Below are 19,296 nucleotides of genomic sequence, written 5' to 3'. Positions count from 1 at the left end.
GGGGGGGGGGGGGGGGGGGCTAACAGGTCTGGGTTGTGTCTACAGGGTGTCATAGGTGCATAGCAAGAAAAAAATGTGTGTGTATGTATTTAGTAGACCGACTGGCAGCTGATGGTCACAGAGTCCTTTTCTCTATTTTTTATACTTAAATCTTTTTACCCCCATTTTTTCCTAAGTGTGTTTTTCAATTATTAAAATAAACTTATCACTATTTTTTACCGGAGCTCGTTGGATTTCTTGTCTGTTTCCTGGATGTATTTAGTAGTCCATCCCATTCATCAAAAAATTCTAACAAAAAAAAAAAAAAAGAGTTCTTTAGTTCTCTTGTTTTCCTACATTTTCCATTTGCAGTACGTCCCTATCAATTTGTACCCATTGTTTGTCAACAGAGTTAGAGCTCTATTCCAATAGGCACTGCAGAATTGTTGCTTGCCTATATTGTGCTATGTTTGCTACTCCTATTTCACCTATATCGCTTGAGAGGAACATTACATTTTTCTGTACTCATGGCCTTGTTTTCTTCCATATATATTTCCCTATATTTGTTTGCAGCCCTAGAATGTAATGGCGTGGTAGAGGGATAGGTAAGGTTTGCAGAAAATAGAGGATTCAAGGTAGTATATTCATTTTAATTACCTAGGATCTACCCAACCAGGAAATAGATTTGTTACTCCAGCTAGAGAGATTATTTGTTTTATTGTCTTTTAGTGGTTTAAAGTTAGCCCCAAATAGATCTTGGGGGTTGGCTGTTAGGTAGATGCCTAAATACTTTAACTTACAAGGTTGTATTATAAGGGGGCAAGTGAGTTTGATATTGGTCATAATTTCTAGGGGCACAGCAATGTTTAGTATTTCTGATATAGATATGTTACGATGGAAATGTCAATATTTTCTGCATTCTTTAAATTCCTCAAGTAGGGCTGGTAATGAGTTTTCAAGATCTGTAAGTGTAATAAAGATGTCATCGGCATATGAAGCCAGTTTGTGTTCTGTAAGTAAAAACAAGGATGCCCAAAAGGGATATCCGAAAGTGGGGGCGCACCTAAAACATAAAAAATATATAAAATATATTTTATAAACCAGAATATAATATACAATGATAAAAAATTTTTTTTTTTTTAAAAACAATAAAACTGTCAAAAAAATTGATATATAGTATACTTAGATCACTGGTGTTGCAAAGTTAAAATGTCCACAAATGGGAGTCCAATGATTAATTTAAGATCTCTGTTCAAGTGTGCTGGATCATTGGTAGGTGATTTCTTCAATATAAAGGCATATCTGCTTTTTTGCATTTGCCTGAGGAAACGACCTTGAGCGGTTCATTGTAGAAAAACGGTTAACCACCATAAGGATAACAGTATTGCCATTGGAAACAGGGAGCTCGACAATGAAGTCCATGGAAAGATGTGTCCAAGGATGCTCACCATTAGCAATAGGTTAAAGAAGACCCACAGGAAGACGTTGAGGAGTCTTATTCTGTGCACAAACTGAGCAGGAGGCAACATACGCAGCAACATCAGAGCGAAGAGCTGGCCACCAGAATTGTCGAGTGACAGACCAAATCATTTGGTTCTTGCCTGGGTGACCTGCGGCTTTAGGATAGTGGTAAGTGTGCAAAAGTTTAGTTTGAAGATTCTCAGGAACAAAACACTTACCACTAGGTTTCTCAGGAGGTGCATTAGTTTGTGCAGCCAGGATCTCCTCCCCCAAGGGAGAAGTCAAATTAGTACGTATGGTAGCCAAAATATGGTCAGGAGGTATAACTGGAGTAGGTACAGACTCCTCCTTGGACAGAGGCGAAAATTGTTGAGAGAGGGCATCAGCCCTAACATTCTTACTACCAGGCAGGTAGGAGACCACATAATTAAACCAAGACAAAAATAGCGCCCATCTGTCCTGTTGGGGCGACAAATGTTTTGCTTCAGATAGATAAGTTAAATTCTTGTGGTCAGTAAGAAGGGTACACTAGTACCCTCGAGAAGATGCCTCCATTCCTTGAGTGCCAAAATTATGGCCAGTAATTCCCTGTCGCCAATTTCATAATTGCACTCCGCTGGAGACAATTTCTTAGAGAAGAAACCACACAGATGCAAGGAACCGTCAGGCATAGAACGTTGACAAGTGGAAATACATTGCGGAGACCAGGACAAAATTTCGGACCTGCGCCAGTTGAGACTGGGATTGTGCTTTTGGAGCCAGGGATAACCCAGAATAACCAGAAAATGCAGAGAGTTTATCACCTGGAACTGGAGGGTTTAAAAATAGAGAACCCCAACAGCCATGGATAATGGAGCAGTTTCGTGAGTAACGAGTGCGGGCTGAAGGGACCTTCCATCAATGGCCTCAATAGCAAGCGGAACGGACAGAGGCAAAACAGGAATGGAGTGCTTTGATACAAAAGCACTGTCAATGAAATAGCCTGCAGCACTGGAGTCAACAAGAGCCTGGGTGACTATGGAGGAGTCCACCCACGAATGGACAACCGTGACCAAAGGTTTCTCCTTTAGTGGTTCCGGGGACGAGGATAAACCACCCAAGGTCTGCCCCCGACAGGACCTTAGGTGTGAGCGTTTCCCGGCCGTGTAGGACAAGACTTCAAAAGGTGGCCCTGTAACCCACAAAAGAGGCAGAGCCCCTCCCTCCCCCTAAAGGCCCTCTCTGCCATGGAGAGATGCGTGAATCCCAACTGCATCGGCTCAGCAGTACCTGGTGACTCGGGACCAGGAGGCATGGGAGGAGAGGAAGGCATGGGTGGGAACGAACACAAAGGAGACAACAGAACAGGAGGCTTCCGCAAGCGCTCTTTGAAAGAGGGCCTCTCACTTAGTCTGATGTCAATTAGGATCAAAAAAGACACCAATGCCTCGAGATCCTCGGGTAAATCTCTGGCAGCAACTTCTTCTTTAATGGCATCAGAGAGCCCATGAAAGAAGGCGGCAACAAGGGCTTTGTTGTTCCAACCTACCTCTGCGGCACGCGTACGGAACTCAATAGCATACTGAGCAACAGATCTTGTACCTTGCTGAATGGACATGAGTCGTTTAGCAGCAGAGGAGGAGCGAGCCGGAACATCAAATACCCTTCGAAAGGAGGCCACAAATTCAGGGTAATTTGAAATCACAGGTTTATTAGTCTCCCACAAGGGATTAGCCCAGGCAAGAGCTTTTCAGAGAGTAACGAGATGAGAAATCCCACCTTAGCTCTGTCAGAGGGAAACGCCTGAAGTAACATCTCAAAGTAAATGCCCACCTGGTTCAAAAACCCTCTGCACTGAATAGGATCGCCTCCATATCACTGAGGTAGAGGTGCAGAACCAGACATGCTCCTGGTAGGCATAGGTGCAGCAGCGGAAACAGGAGCAGCCATAACTTGCGGGACACTTTGGTCCAAATGTGCAGTGCGAGTCAGCAGGGTTTGCAGGGCTAGTGCAAATTGATCCAAGCGGTGATCCTGTACATCCATCCTTGAAATGATGGCAGGTAAAGGTGGATAATTAGCACCATCAGGATTCATGGCCTTTGCGTAATGTCAGGGTACCAGGAATCAGACGGAGACGAGAATGGCAAAAATAATCACACCTTTATTAATAGCAAAAAATAATAAAAAGACCACAAGTCAAATAACAAGCCAGGAGTCAAAATCAGAGCTGGTAGTCAGACGAGCCGAGTCAGGAGCCAAAGCGAATAGTCAGACGAGCTGGAATCAGGAACAAGGAAAACAGCAGAGTCAGGAACAAGCTAGGGATCAGGAACCAGAAAGGACGTCAGGCAGCCAGGTAATACACAGGAACTCTCACAAACAGGTCTGAGACAACGCAAAGGCAAAGCATACTGAACAGAGGCCCTTTAAATAATAAATGATGACATCACAATTCTGAGACTGCATCCTGTCTCACATGGATGATGCACACCAGTCTGGCCATAAAAGGAAGTGCAGGAAATGAGCAGCATCCCCCACAATGCACCATAGTCAGGAAGAGAGGTGAGTAAAATGGCTGCCAGCAGCACATGGCAAACAAACAGGGAAAAAACCCTGACAGAAATCCCACCTTAGCTCTGTCAGAGGGAAATGCCTGAGATAACATCTCAAAGTAAATGCCCACCTGGTTCAAAAACCCTCTGCACTGATTAGGATCGCCTCCATATCGCTGAGGTAGAGGTGCAGAACCGGACATGCTCCTGGTAGGACTAGGTGCAGCAGTGGAAACAGGAGCAGCCATAACTTGCAGGACACTTTGGTCCAAATGTGCAGTGCGAGTCAGCAGGGTTTGCAGGGCTAGTACAAATTGATCCAAGCGGTGATACTGTTCATCCATCCTGGAAATTATGGCAGGTAAATTAGCACCATCAGGATTCATGGCCCTTGTGTAATGTCAGGGTGCCAGGAATCAGACTGAGACGAGAAGTGCAAAAATAATCACACCTTTATTAATAGCAAAAAATAATAAAAAGTCCACAAGTCAAATAACAAGCCAGGAATCAAAACCAGAGCTGGTAGTCAGACGAGCCGAGTCAGGAGCAAAAGCGAATAGTCAGACGAGCCGAGTCAGGAGCCAAAGCGAGTAGTCAGACGAGCCGGAATCAGGAACAAGGAGAACAGCAGAGTCAGGAACAAGCCAGGGATCAGGAACCAGCAGGGACGTCAGACAGCCAGGTAATACACAGGAGCTCTCACAAACAGGTCTGAGACAACTCAAGGGCAAAGCATACTGAACAGAGGCCCTTTAAATAATAAGTGATGACATCACAATTCTGAGACTGCATCCTGTCTCATACGGATGATGTACACCAGTCTGGCCATAAAAGGAAGTGCAGGAAATGAGCAGCATCAAACAGTATGCACCAGAGTCAGCAAGAGAGGTGAGTAAAATGGCTGCCAGCAACACATGGCAAACAAGGCAGTGAAAAAACCCTGACAACTAGCCAGTATGGAGAGAGAAAAAAGGGAGGGGGGAGAAGAAAAAGAGAGGGAGGGCTCATAGAGATTAGGAAAAGGGAAGAGGAGTAAAAAAGGGATGCTTTCAAACTAGTACCATTCACGGGTAGTGGGTATGAAGTGAGTTAATTATGGGGGGAGAGCTTCTACTCCTACAAGGTTTGTGGTTTGTGTTTTAATAAGAATATTATGTTAAGATGAATCTCAAGTTCATATTAGACCTGTACTAGATCATTTAGAGGAATGATATGAGGAATACGATTTATAGTAAACTTCCCAGTGCATTAAGGTATGCAAGAAAAAACATTTGAAACTTTAAATACAAGTTAATAGCATTAGGTTACATCATACCTTAACAGTTTGAAAATAATCAACAAAATTATATTTTTAATTGTTTTCTTGTAATGTAAGACTGTAACAATAGCCATATGACCATCTATAAACATGTGTGATTATTAGAAAAACATGCAGGTATCTGCCAAACTTTAGGGCCAAAATAAAGAACATAAAGTAAGATGTATCCACATTTTGGAAACACAAAAGGAATTATATTACCAAGGATATATTTTTTTCTCTAGTTGTTGTCCAGCAGATTTTGGAAACATAAGGAACTGTTATACTTATCTGCCTGTGGATCGAAGTTGAGTAGTTGGTGGAGCTGATGACAAGTCCTGTGCTCTTTTAGGTAGTTTGCAGGCAGTGAGGCTTCAAGTAGCATCAGATCAATTTGTGCTCCTTGATCTTATGCTTAGGGGTCGTGTCAGGGGTGTCTTAAATAGCAGAAGGGTGGGTGATGTCCAATTCCCAGTTTTTCTTTGAGCATAGGGAGATCTTCTTGTAAGTGATAGACTATTGTTTCACCATTTTTGATGCTATAATACTTACTGGGAAGCCCCAGTGGCAAGGAAACTTGACCGAACAAAATGTTTCAGCAATAAAATTAAGTTCCCATCTTTTCTGGATTGTTGCTGGGCAGCTGCCTGTGAAGATTTGTATGGGGCAACCAGCATAGGTAATAGAAGCTTTAGTTCTTACATTCCTTAGAACTTATCCAGATAGTTTAGGAAATGCACTATAACATCCCTTGCCTTTGATGTAGGCTTGGGTCTAAGGGCCAGGTGTGCTCTCTCCAATACCATTTCTAGTGAAGAAGGGTTTCCTAGAGGCAGCCATAAAGTGTTGTTGGGGAGATGGACTCAGAAATGCCCCTAATTCTGATGTTGTTTCTTGGATTGTCAAGGTCTTTTACTTTGTCCACTAGAAAGCTGATTGTTTTTCCATTGTTATAAGGTTGTTTGGCAGATTATTCAATGTCATTATACAGTTTTGTTTGAGTTCCTTCTAGTTTGGATATTTTTACTTGACTTATGTAATATCCTTGCACAATTCCCCTAATAGGCCTCTGACCTCTTTGAGAACTTCTTTAATGTCATCTTTTGACGATAGAGTTTTCAGGTCATGGAGGAGCACATTTTGAATAGTAGATTGAAAACATAATGCACTCCCAATACTATAGTCTCCATGTATTATATTTATTAATTTTATGACAAATCAAATTAATTGTCTAGTTGAGGTGCATGTCTTTCCACACATCTCTATCCTCTGGTTGTGAGAAATATGTGTGCCAAATATGAGTTACAATTGCTGGTGGTGAAGCAGTTTACCCAGGGTAGAAATAAATAATTAAAGTACATTTTATAACCATATTTCTAAAATAAGCTCTTCAGCAATCTGAGTGATAAAAAAACATTGTGACAGAGAAGTCTGATTCTAGAAAATGAAATCAGCTGAATGTTGACAGTATTTTTGTAAGTCACTGAAAGGGGGAATATGTTTGTGTAAATAAATTAACAAGAGCAAGTGAAATTAATTACATTTATTTAGCAAAGTAGGAAGACAATATAACCTTACAAGACTGCCAATGGCACAATGTAATTAAGTAGCTTACATTATATGTTACTTTTATACAGTTTTAGTATATACAGTGGGGCAAAAAAGTATTTAGTCAGCCACCAATTGTGCAAGTTCTCCCACTTAAGAAGATGAGAGAGGCCTGTAATTTTCATCATAGGTATACCTCAACTATGAAAAACAAAATGTGGAAACAAATCCAGACAATCACATTGTCTGATTTGGAAAGAATGTATTTGCAAATTATGGTGGAAAATAAGTATTTGGTCAATATCAAAAGTTCATCTCAATACTTTGTTATATATCCTTTGTTGGCAATGACAGAGGTCAAACATTTTATGTAAGTCTTGACAAGGTTGTCACACACTTTTGCTGGAATGTTGGCCCATTCCTGCATGCAGATCTCCTCTAGAGCAGTGATATTTTGGGGCTGTCGCTGGGCAACACAGATTTTCAACTCCCTCCAAAGGTTTTCTATGGGGTTGAGATCTGGAGACTGGCAAGGCCACTCCAGGACCTTGAAATGCTTCTTACGAAGTCACTCCTTCATTGCCCGGGCGGTGTGTTTGGGATCATTGTCATGCTGAAAGACCCAGCCACATTTCATCTTCAATGCCCTTGCTAATGGAAGGAGGTTTGCACTCAAAATCTCACGATACATGGCCCCATTCATTCTTTCATGTACACGGATCAGTCGTCCTGTTCCCTTTGCAGAGAAACAGCCCCAAAGCATGATGTTGCCACCCCATGCTTCATAGTAGGTATGGTGTTCTTTGGTTGCAACTCAGCATTTTCTCTCCTCCAAACACGACGAGTTGTGTTTCTACCAAACAGTTCTACTTTGGTTTCATCTGACCATATGACATTCTCCCAATCCACTTCTGGATCATCCAAATGCTCTCTAGCATACTTCAGATGGGCCCGGACATGTACTGGCTTAAGCAGGGGGACACGTCTGGCACTGCAGGATCTGAGTCCCTGGCGGCGTAGTGTGTTACAGATGGTAGCCTTTGTTTCGTTGGTCCCAGCTCTCTGCAGCTCAATCACTAGGTCCCCCCGTGTTGTTCTGGGATGTTTGTTCACCGTTCTTGTGATCATTTTGACCCCACGGTGTGAGATCTTGCGTGGAGCCCCAGATCGAGGGAGATTATCAGTGGTCTTGTATGTCTTCCATTTTCTAATTATTGCTCCCACAGTTGATTTATTCACACCAAGCTGCTTGCCTATTGCAGATTAAGTCTTCCCAGCCTGGTGCAGGTCTACAATTTTGTTTCTGGTGTCCTTCGACAGCTCTTTGGTCTTCACCATAGTGGAGTTTGGAGTGTGACTGTTTGAGGTTGTGGACAGGTGTCTTTTATACTGAGAACAAGTTCAAACAGGTGCCATTAATACAGGTAATGAGTGGAGGAAAGAGGAGCCTCTTAAAGAAGAAGATACAGGTCTGTGAGAGCCAGAAATCTTGCTTGTTTGTAGGTGACCAAATACTTATTTTCCACCACAATATGCAAATAAATTCTTTCCAAATAAGACAATGTGATTGTCTGGATTTGTTTCCACATTTTGTCTCTCATAGTTGAGGTATACCTATGATGAAAATTACAGGCCTCTCTCATCTTCTTAAGTGGGAGAACTTGCACAATTGGTGGCTGACTAAATACTTTTTTGCCCCACTGTATATCTTTATCTGCCATCATACACTTGTGCTATATGCATTAGCATTTGCGGGGCCTCGGGCAAGAAAAAAAATTGTGGGGCCCATTATACCAGCACTATTATTTCCTTCTTTCTGTATATCCTGTCCCCTGTATGTCCCACACTTGTCCCAACAGTCAGTGTTACTGCTTTGTTGTGGTAAATATCTAGGGTGAAGAATTTTAGCCATAAATAAATGTTTACAAGTGCCATTAAGCTCAGTATGTAACCCCTATATATTTTGCTATATTTATTTCCCTTCTAGAGTACATATAGCAAAATCCTGTACACAGTGATTGCTTAAAGGGAAATTGAACATGTAATTCAAGTAGAGCATGCAATTTTAAGCAACTTTCTAATTTACTCCTATTATCAAATTTTCTTCATTCTCTTGGTATCTTTATTTGAAAAGCAAGAATGTAAGCTTAGATGCCGGCCCATTTTTGGTGAATGACCTGGGTTGTTCTTGCTGATTGGTGGATAAATTCATCCACCAATAAACAAGTGCTGTCCAGCGTACTGAACCAAAAATTGGCTGGCTCCTTAGCTTAGATGCCTTCTTTTTAAAATAAAGATTGCAAGAGAACAAAGAAAAATTGAGAAAAGGAGTAAATTAGAAAGTTACTTAAAATTGCATGCTCTATCTGAATCCTGAAAGAAAACATTTGGATTCAGTGGCCTCGAGCTTGATGGCCCCTGTTTCTGGCGAGTCTTCAGACTCGCCAGAAACAGCAGTTATGAAGCAGCGGTCACAAAGACATCGCCGGAAATCAACCCGATCGAGTACGATCGGGTTGATTGACACCCCCCTGCTGGCAGCCAAAAGTCTGCAGGGGGGTGTCTGCAAAGAGTCTGCAGGGGGTGGCGTTGCACCAGCAGCTCTTGTGAGCTGCTGGTGCAATGCTGAATACGGCGAGTGTATTGCTCGCCCTATTCAGCGAGGTCTGTCAGACCTGATCCGCACTGTCAGATCAGGTCCGACAGACCTTGATAACTTGGGGCCAGTGTCCCTTTAATCAATGTAGGAGCTTATTTATGTAAGTCACTAATTGGCCATAAAGAGAAGAGGTTCGCAAGGGGTGTTTTGGACTGTAAAACATTAAAAAGTTTGTTAAACAAATGCCGTTTTAAATGTTTATAAACTATTAATGTTCTATGTGGAATGTTTGCAATAAAGTACTTAAAACCTAATTATTTAGATAGAGCAAACAATTGTAAACAACTTTCGATTTGACTTCTTTTATCAATTTTGCTACTTTCTCTTGGTATCCTTTATTGAAGGAGCAGCAATGCACTAGTGGGAGCTAGCTAGAAACATTGGTAAGCCAATGGCAAGACACATATATGTGCAGCCACCAATCAGCAGCTAGCTTCCAGTTTATGAGCCTTAAATTAGATAGAAATAAATTGAAAAGTTTACAATTGTGTGCACTACCTAATTCATAAAAAATTAAATTCTGGGGGGTTCATGTCCATTTAATAGCTGATATATGCTGTGCATATGTGAAAAAACAACCGATTCTTAATTACTCGTTTTTACAAAGAATTATAATATGTCAGGCATTTTAAAAAGCTAGTGCTATATGCTATTTTTGTATTGTGTAACTTGCATTATTTCCAACACTGCTTTTAAGAATATTGGTCACATTTTTATTTATTGTACTCTTTTTATTAGATAAGTTATGGAGCCCAGGATCAGATTTTAGATGATCTAACCCTCTTCCCATCCTTTTATCAAACCATACCCAATGAAAATACCCAGTATAAGGGAATCATAAAACTTCTCCTGCACTTTGGTTGGACATGGGTTGGGTTAATTGCAACTAACGATGAAAGTAACCTGAGAGCTAGTGAACAGCTCAAATCAGAAATGATCAAAAGTGGAATCTGCGTTGAATTCTTTGAAAAATTTTCCAGTAACGGATTTATAATCGATTTGTTAAATGTAGTTAATGTTATTAAAAAGTCATCAGCTAATGTCATCCTTCTCTTCTGTGATTACTTCAGTTTTTATGATATGATTTATACAGCACAGATATTTTCTGTACCTGCAAAAGTCTGGATTACATCCACATCGCTTTCCTTGTCCGCTGATGACATGTCTGCCTCGTATTTAACTGTGTTTAATGGCTCATTACTCATTTCAATACATAAAGGAAACATTCCTGGATTGAAAGATTTCCTTTATACTGTTACTCCTTACACATATCCAGATGATATTATAACAGCCAGAATGTGGCGTCTTACATTTGGATGTCTTCCTGTAAATCATAGCATGTTTAACAGCAGTACATTTGGTCTTACACGTAATTGCACTGGAAAGGAGACTCTCAAAGTATTTGGTCCAGCTTATGATGTAGACACATTTAGACTTACCTATGCCGTTTACAAAGCTGTTTATGCATTAGCATATTCATTGCATAACACGCTTTCCTTCATGAAAAATAAACAACAGTCTGTTTATGAATCTTTTCATGCCTCTAAGGTAAGTTATTAATTGATAATTAGATAATTATCTCTTTTTCTCTGTCGCCAATAAGCCTCTATGGATATAAAAGAGAAAAATTAAAGTGTTCTTTTGTAATAGAGCATTTTAATATTGTACTATTGTTTTTTTTATATATATGTGTGTGTGTGTGTACAGGTAAAAATTTCAAATCCGGAATTCCAAAATCGAAACTTATTCCAAAATCCAAACTTTTAATATAAAGTTATAAAAAATTACTATTTTCCCTGCCTGTAAGTCACAAAAGTATTATAAAATTATATACTGTTTAAATACCTTTAGTTATATGTATAATCTGTATTATGAAATGTAAATATTGCCTAAATGACATAAGATATTGTTGTTTACACTTGGTTCCATGCCCTCTCCATACTGTCCCATTTCATAGACGCGAATATTCCAAAATTCAAACTGTTCCAAAATACAAACCTTTTCCGGTCCCAAGCAGTTTGGGTAAAGGGTTTTCATACCTGTACTAAATGATTAAAATCACATATTTTTCAGTAGAGAGCTGTCTTAGGTTTGCTTTTATGCTTTCATGTATGTTATAGCATAAAGAGTCTGGAAATGCTGTATATTCTAAATATAATCATTTTTCTCATTTTTATGTTATGTGGACAGCTAAACCAATATCTGAAGGATCTTCATTTCAATACAACCTCCGGAGAAGAGTTTTATTTTGAGAATGGAAGACCTCTAGCACAATATGACATTATAAATTGGGTCATTGTTCCCAACAAAACTATTCTGAGAAATCAGATTGGTAGTTTTTCCATGTCCGAGTCTCAGGGAGAGCAACTTCTCATTAACAGACATGCCATAAATTGGAATCAGAAATTTAATCAGGTACAAAAACACCTTCACTATTAATTACAATTTTAATTGGCTCAATAGTATATTTGTTGACAAAGCCCTCTTGCCAATCAGAGAGTTAAAGGGATAGGTTACCCATATGCTAAATCACCTGAAAGTAATGCAGCATATATGTAAAAGGCTGACTAGAAAATATTACATGAACATCTCAATGTAAAAGGGAACGTATTTCTCCTGAAATACCAGTGTAAGTGTTCTGTCAGTAGTTATCCTTCAGCTACAGCCGATCAGCATCATCAGTGTGGAGCTGACATTTTGCTTTACTGTAAACTTGTGGAATTTCACCATAATCTCACAAGATTTCCTAGTAAATTTCCGTAACCTGAAACAGACGCAAACTCCCTTGCATGTCCCAGGACTAGCATTCCCATTGGATGATTAAAGTTACTCTACAATGGGATGTGACTACTCAGGACATTTGTAAATAAAATATCTTCTATTTCTTATACAGAAATGTTCATGTAATATTTTCTAGTCACCTTTTTACATATATGCTGCATCACTTTCAAGTAACTTGTGCTTGGGTAACATGTCTATTTAACAAAAAATAACCAAGTTGGTCTTAATCTGACTTATCACAAGTTTTTTTCCTTTGTGATATCAAACCATTCTATGAGAAGTTGTAAGAAGTTCCTACACTTTTGTAATATTATGTTTTATGTACCTCATTGTTTCCTTATGCAATTGCTACTGTAATATAGTGTCTTATGTGTTTAATTGGGTCCCACTTTTATAAAAATGCTCAATATATTCATATTCCTTTTTGCTGCCTCTTGTCACTATAACAAACTACATTATTCAATCCTTCTCCTTCTCCACCTGCACTGTTCATTAGCCCATCTCTCTTAAACTCACCTTACTTTTGTACTCATGAACTTTACCTATTCCTAAACACTCTCTCTCCCCCCTGCACCTCATCTCAAAAGCAGTCTTATTACTGCAAATCTGTATCTCATCTCATGTCACTCTTGCTCTTGCTTTTACTAACTGCTGATGACATCTCCCCTAATCCTGGTCCCCAACAAATGCCTAGCTGTGCACATCCATGTGTACCGTCCCATAGACTCAGAAAACAAAACTCAGCCAACCTTACTCACATTCCTCTTGCATCAGAAGCCACTACCCCTTTCACTTGTGCACTCTGGAACTCTCGCTCTGTTTGCAACAAGCTCACTTCTATACATGACCTCTTTATCTCTCGCTCCCTCAACCTTTTGGCCCTAACAGAAGCCTGGCTCTCTCCCCTAGACACAGCATCCACTGCTGCTCTGTCACATGGGGGTCTCCACTTCAGCTACACTCCTAGGTCTGGTAATAGACAAGGAGGTGGTGTAGGTATTTTACTTTCCTCTCGTTGCACCTTTCAACAAATACAACCCATCTCTTCCCTCACATTTTCCTCATTCAAAACACACATGATTTGCTTATTCTCTCCTCTCTCTATACGTGTTGCAGTCATATAACGAACCCCTGGCTCCTCAACTCAATTTCTAGATCACTTGGCTGCCTGGTTACCTTATTTCCTTTCCTCAGACACCCCTGCCCTCATTCTTGGCGACTTCAACATCCCTCTTGACAATTCCACTGCCTCATCTGCAAAACAACTTCTACAACTCACTTCCTCTTTCGGTTTGTCACAATGGACTGATTCTCCCACTCACACAGACTGTCACTCCCTTTACTCTTTCTGACCACCATCTCCTTACTTGCAACATATCATCCTCCCTACAACTCTCCCTCCTTCTACTCCTCACACCAAACTTCACAGAAACATTATGTCATTAGATCAGCAACAGCTTGCTAATTCCCTCAAATCTCTCCTCTCATCCTTCTCCTCCTTTTCCTGCCCTGACCAATCTATCTGCCACTATAATTCCACCCTTACATCCGTCCTTGACAATCTGGCCCCTCTTACCATAGCTTGGAAATCACACACTCATCCTCAGCCCTGGCATACTCCTCTGACACGGTACCTATGCAGATGTTCCCGTACTGCTGATCAGCACTGGAGAAAATCTCGGAGTTCAGCTGATTTTCTTCATTACAAATTCATCTTGATCTCCTACTATTCTGCCCTTAATCTCCATAAGCAACACTACTTCTCTACTCTTATCTCTAATCTTTCTTCAAACCCAAAACGTCTGTTCTCCACTTTCAATACTCTTCCTCGCCCTCCCCCACCTACTAATACAACTTCTCTGTCAGCTCAAGACTTTGCCAGCCACTTCATTAACAAAATCGACTCAACCAGAAACCAAATCAGCTTTCAACATAATCCCATTCTGTCACCCCCTCAAATGCTCTCAATCAACCACAACCCAAATAACCTTAAACTTAGCTTATTCTCCCCTGTTACTGAGGAAGAAGTTTCTGCACTTATACTGTGCTCTCACCTCACTACCTGTCCTCTTGACCCTATCCCCTCACAGCTACTCCCCTCCCTCTCTGCTACCCTTACCCCTATACTCACACACAATTTCAACCTCTCCCTCAGCACCGGTATATTTTCCTCATCTCTGAAACATGCACTGGTCACACCTATCCTTTAAAAAACCTTCCCTTGATCCTACCTCCCCATCCATCTACCACCCTATTTCCCTCCTCCCTCTTGCCTCAAAGCTTCTCGAAAAACTAGTATATGCACACCTATCCCACTTCCTTACATTAAACTCCCTCCGTGACCCACTGCAATCTGGATTTCATCCCCATCACTCCACAGAAACAGCAATTGTTAAGGTTACCAATGACCTACTTACAGCAAAAATAAAAGGCCACTTCTCTCTGCTTATCCTCCTTGATCTGTCCGCAGCCTTTGACACTGTTGACCACCCTCTTTTGCTCCAAACCCTCCAATCCTTCGGCATCTGTGACACAGCCCTCACGTGGCTCTCTTCCTACCTGTCAAACCGTATCTTTAGTGTAGCCTTCTCTGGGGCCTCCTCTGCCCCGTCACTACTTTCTGTCGGAGTACCACAAGGCTCTGTCCTCGGTCCTCTTCTCTTCTCAATCTACACATCATCACTAGGTTCCCTAATAATGTCCCACGGTTTCCAATATCATTTGTATGCCGATGACACCTGAATCTACTTCTTTGCACCAGACCTATCTCCTTCCTTGCTAACCCGTGTCACTAACTGTCTTTCTCACATCTCTTCCTGGATGTCCTCTCACTACCTCAAGTTAAATCTCTCAAAAACTAAGCTCCTTATTTTCCTCCCTTCTTCCAAAATCTCCACCCCTAATCTCTCTTTAACTGTCGACAACTCCATCATTACCCCTACCCCGCATGCCCGATGTCTCGGGGTCACATTTGACTCAGATCTTTCTTTCACTCCTCACATTCAGTCCTTGGCTAAAGCCTGCCGCTTCCACCTCAAAAACATCTCTAAAATTAGACACTTCCTTACACAAGACACAACTAAGATTTTAATAAACTCTCTCATCCTTTCCCGCCTCGATTACTGCAACTCTGTCCTCTCTGGTCTCCCCACCTGCCGCCTAGCTCCTTTACAATCCATAATTAATGCCTCTGCCAGGCTCATCTTCCTTACACGTCACTCTTCCTCTGCTGCACCTCTCTGCTAATCCCTTCACTGGCTTCCTCTTACCTCTAGGATCAAACACAAAATTCTCACTCTGACATATAAAGCCCTCAACTGCACTGCTCCCCCCTATATCTCAGACCTTTTCTCCAGATACTCTCCTGTCCCCTTCGCTCTGTTAATTACCTCCTACTCTCCTCCTCTCTTGTTACCTCATCACACTACCGTTTACAGTACTTCTCCAGACTGGCTCACATCTTGTGGAACTCTCTGCCTCGCTCCACAAGACTCTCCCCTAGTTTTCAAAGCTTCAAGCAATCCCTAAAGACTCTACTGTTTAGGGATGCATACAACCTACGCTAACCTTTCTTTATACCTGTTCCTCTCTTCCATTGCTATCCCCTGAATCCCCTTAGCATGTAAGCCTAGAGTCCAGCTGATTGTAGATCACCATCTTAAGAGCTGACTACAACAGTGCAACTCTTGGTAGGGCCCTCTACCCATTTGATCCCTATAATTGTTTTGTTGTACTCCGCATTTGTTTATAGTGCTGCGGAATCTGTTGGCACTCTACAAATAACCGATAATAATAATAATAATAATAATAATACACATGCTGATAGGCATTCCCTACTAATCATATTGGCTGCTACATACTTCCTGTTAATGCTCATTACTTGATAGATACTTCATTATATGGATGAGAGATTTTTTTTTGAGAACAGCATTCTTTTTTAAAACCCTATGCACTATAACCAACAGAAAGTAATATTTTTCACATAAAGTAAATAGATTCATTTGATATAAAGTTCCATGTGTGTTTGTTTTTCTTTAATTTAATATTTTCCTCTCTTTCTCTGTATCTCACACACTCTCTCTATTTCTTTCACTCTTTAGAAAAGCTTTAAATGGGGAAGATATTAGCAGTCTTTTCCTCTTTATATTTTCAACTTTCTCCATTCTCATGTTTTATGTTATTTTGTGGCTCCATTAATTAGAGACTGTAAAGACAAGTGCAGCACTATAAAATAATACAGAAAGTTGTGGGACTGGAGAGAATGGTGAAGCTGGATTGGCCAGAATGAATGTTAAAGGGACATAATACCCAAATGTTGGAGCACCTGAAGATCTCTATATAAAAAGACACTGTAAAGAGAATTTAGTACCCAGATTTCCAAGAGAGTGTGCATCTGGCATGTGCAGGCACAGTCATGTTATTTCCCTTTTCAGTTTAAGGACGTTTACTGTGAAATTTCACTTAAATCTCAGCACTGTTGATGCTGATTGGCTATTGAGTTGATTTTTTTCCAGCTTTACAGCAGTTCTAACTGTTCAGAGAGCACTTACTCTTGGGAACTGAAGACATTTTGAGGTAAAATATCTTCCCTTTTTACAGTGATGTTCCCTGCGATATTTTCATGCATCACTTTAAATTGATTTAGCATATGAGTATTATGTCCCTTTAATGAATCTATCTACTGTCTCACCTTCTAAATCTCACGTAGTTCTTCCTCTGCACTCTTACACTCTCTCAGTCACAATAGACCTTAGTCTCATTTTGGCAAAGCCATATACTCAAGAAAAAACCTTCATGCTGCATTTCACCCTAAATGTTCCCTATGCAAAGTCAGTAGTCTCTCTATCACTTGGGATGGGCGAATGTTTCACAACATTTAAAAAATGAAATGAATTTTAACACATTTGTTCGTTTATTTCGAATTTCAAATGTTTGTACAACATTCTAACATTCGTTTAATGTAATAGTATTTCTAATGCTTTCTTTAAATGTAATATTTAATTCAAATTTTTCTAATAATTCTATTCAAATTATGCAATATTCTAATTTGGAAAATTTTAATTTATATATTTGTTATAGTATTTCTAATGCTTTCTTTAAATGCAATATTCAGATTATGCAATATTCAAAAATAGAAACATTGGAAATCGAAAGTGACATTCAAAAGCTGTAAATAGCATTCGATTATAGAATTTCTAAGAATATTTGTTCTTATCAACATTCAATTATGTAAATTAAATTTCTACAATAACATTTGTTCTAGCATTCGAATTCGAAATTAAACACATTCGCCCATCACTATCTATCACCTAAGTTCCTTCTCTTGATATTGCAGACATTATTGTCTAGCCATATGTTTCACTCTCATTTCTAATTTGTTCTATTGTTAACGGCCATAGGCTCTTGTCTGCAACTCTGTTCTACCAAACTCTTTTTCTATTTTAAACTGATCTAAACCCTAATGTAAATTTTGATGCTAAAGTGCCCGGTTTTTAAAACTTAGATTAAAAACAGGGGCACTTTCATTCATCAAAATTTACATTTCACTCCTGTTGTGAAAAAAATCTTACCTTTTAATCTTCACAGCAGCTACAGCTTCCTCTGGTCTCACAAGCCATTTCTGATGTCAGAAATGATTGATAGGTCATCCTCCAATCACAGCTCCCCCCCCGGGGGAATCAGTGTCTGATACAACGCTGTGACTGAAGGAAGCTGGATGCCTCATTTTAGACCCAGGAAGAGGCTTTGAAATGGGTGGAGGAAGCTGGAGCTGCTGTGAAGTTTAAAAGGTAAGTTTTTTTTCACAACAGGAGTGAAATGTAAATTTTGATGAATTAAAGTGCCCCTGTTTTTAATCAAACTTTTAAAAACCGGGCACTTTAGCATCAAACTTTACATTCACTTTAACCCAATTTTCAGAAAATAAATAATTCAGTAGCTCACATTGAAGTAAACTAATTATACACTTCTTTTCTAATCCATAGTCCCCATTTCAGTCTATTACAGTTTGCCATGCAATTAACCAATTCATATAATCTGTGGTTAACATTTTTGTAATGTCAACAATTTAATTGCAATCATACATTAACATTCACATTATCCCATCTATCTATCTATCTATCTATCTATCTATCTATCTATCTATCTATCTATCTATCTATCTGTCTGTCTGTCTGTCTGTCTGTCCGTCTGTCTATTTGTCTGTCTCTCTGTCTTTATTTCCATCAATCTGTCTGTCTATCTATGTATCTAACTATCTGTCTGTCTGTGTTGGTCTTTATTTCCATCTAGCTATCTATCTATCTATCTATCTATCTATCTATCTATCTATCTATCTATCTATCTATCTATCTATCTCTATCTATCAATCATCTATTATATTTTTAGATGAGAAGAAATGTGATATGGTAAAGTATTGATCTAATATCTCTTCCTCCTGTACTAGATTTGTTTAGTTGTTATATTTTGTATTTTATCACAAATCCTTGTCATTATATACCCTGTATCTTTGTACCCAGTGCTACGGAATCTTGCGGCGCTATAAAATAAACGATAATAATAATACTTACAATTATTTTTCTGTGTTGTCTTCATCAGACCCCTCGCTCTGTTTGCAGTAAGAGCTGTCCTCCAGGATACAGGAAAGCACTTCAGCAATCAAAACCCATTTGTTGTTATGACTGTGTGCCCTGTTCAGATGGGGAAATATCCAACAGAGCTGGTGTGTTTTTTTTCAAGGCCACTATTCACACTATGACCTTCTGTTTGTGTTAAGTGATAAACCTGTCCAGATTTTACAGTTTGTGCTTGATGGTTATCAAGTAGCATTAGATAAATTGTGATATACAATACTGACTTTTCTCCACTGTGTAATAGGTAAAGTTAATATTTAAAAGTGTATTACAGTCAACTATTTCTGCAAAGCATAAAAAGAATTATTAAAATACTAAAAATATTATTTGCATAAAATAAAGTTTACATTGAAGTTGTTTATTATGGTTTTGAAACTAAAAGTAAGGGCTTATCTTTACTAGACG

At 39.7% G+C, this 19,296-nt stretch overlaps 1 protein-coding gene across 1 annotated transcript in view; it reads left to right on the top strand.

The window, feature by feature from the left end:
• Nucleotides 1-19,296, top strand: part of LOC128638888 (vomeronasal type-2 receptor 26-like) — a 60,246-nt gene that overhangs the window by 20,157 nt on the left and 20,793 nt on the right. Inside the window, exons 5-7 of the mRNA XM_053691015.1 lie at nucleotides 10,217-11,026; nucleotides 11,669-11,893; nucleotides 18,857-18,980. Coding sequence (XP_053546990.1) covers nucleotides 10,217-11,026; nucleotides 11,669-11,893; nucleotides 18,857-18,980 — 1,159 coding nt within the window. The remainder of the gene's footprint in view (nucleotides 1-10,216; nucleotides 11,027-11,668; nucleotides 11,894-18,856; nucleotides 18,981-19,296) is intronic.

The sequence above is a fragment of the Bombina bombina genome, chromosome 8 (genome assembly GCF_027579735.1).
Source record: "Bombina bombina isolate aBomBom1 chromosome 8, aBomBom1.pri, whole genome shotgun sequence".
In the NCBI taxonomy this organism is placed as follows: domain Eukaryota; kingdom Metazoa; phylum Chordata; class Amphibia; order Anura; family Bombinatoridae; genus Bombina; species Bombina bombina.
This window is presented reverse-complemented; position numbering and strand designations above follow the sequence as displayed.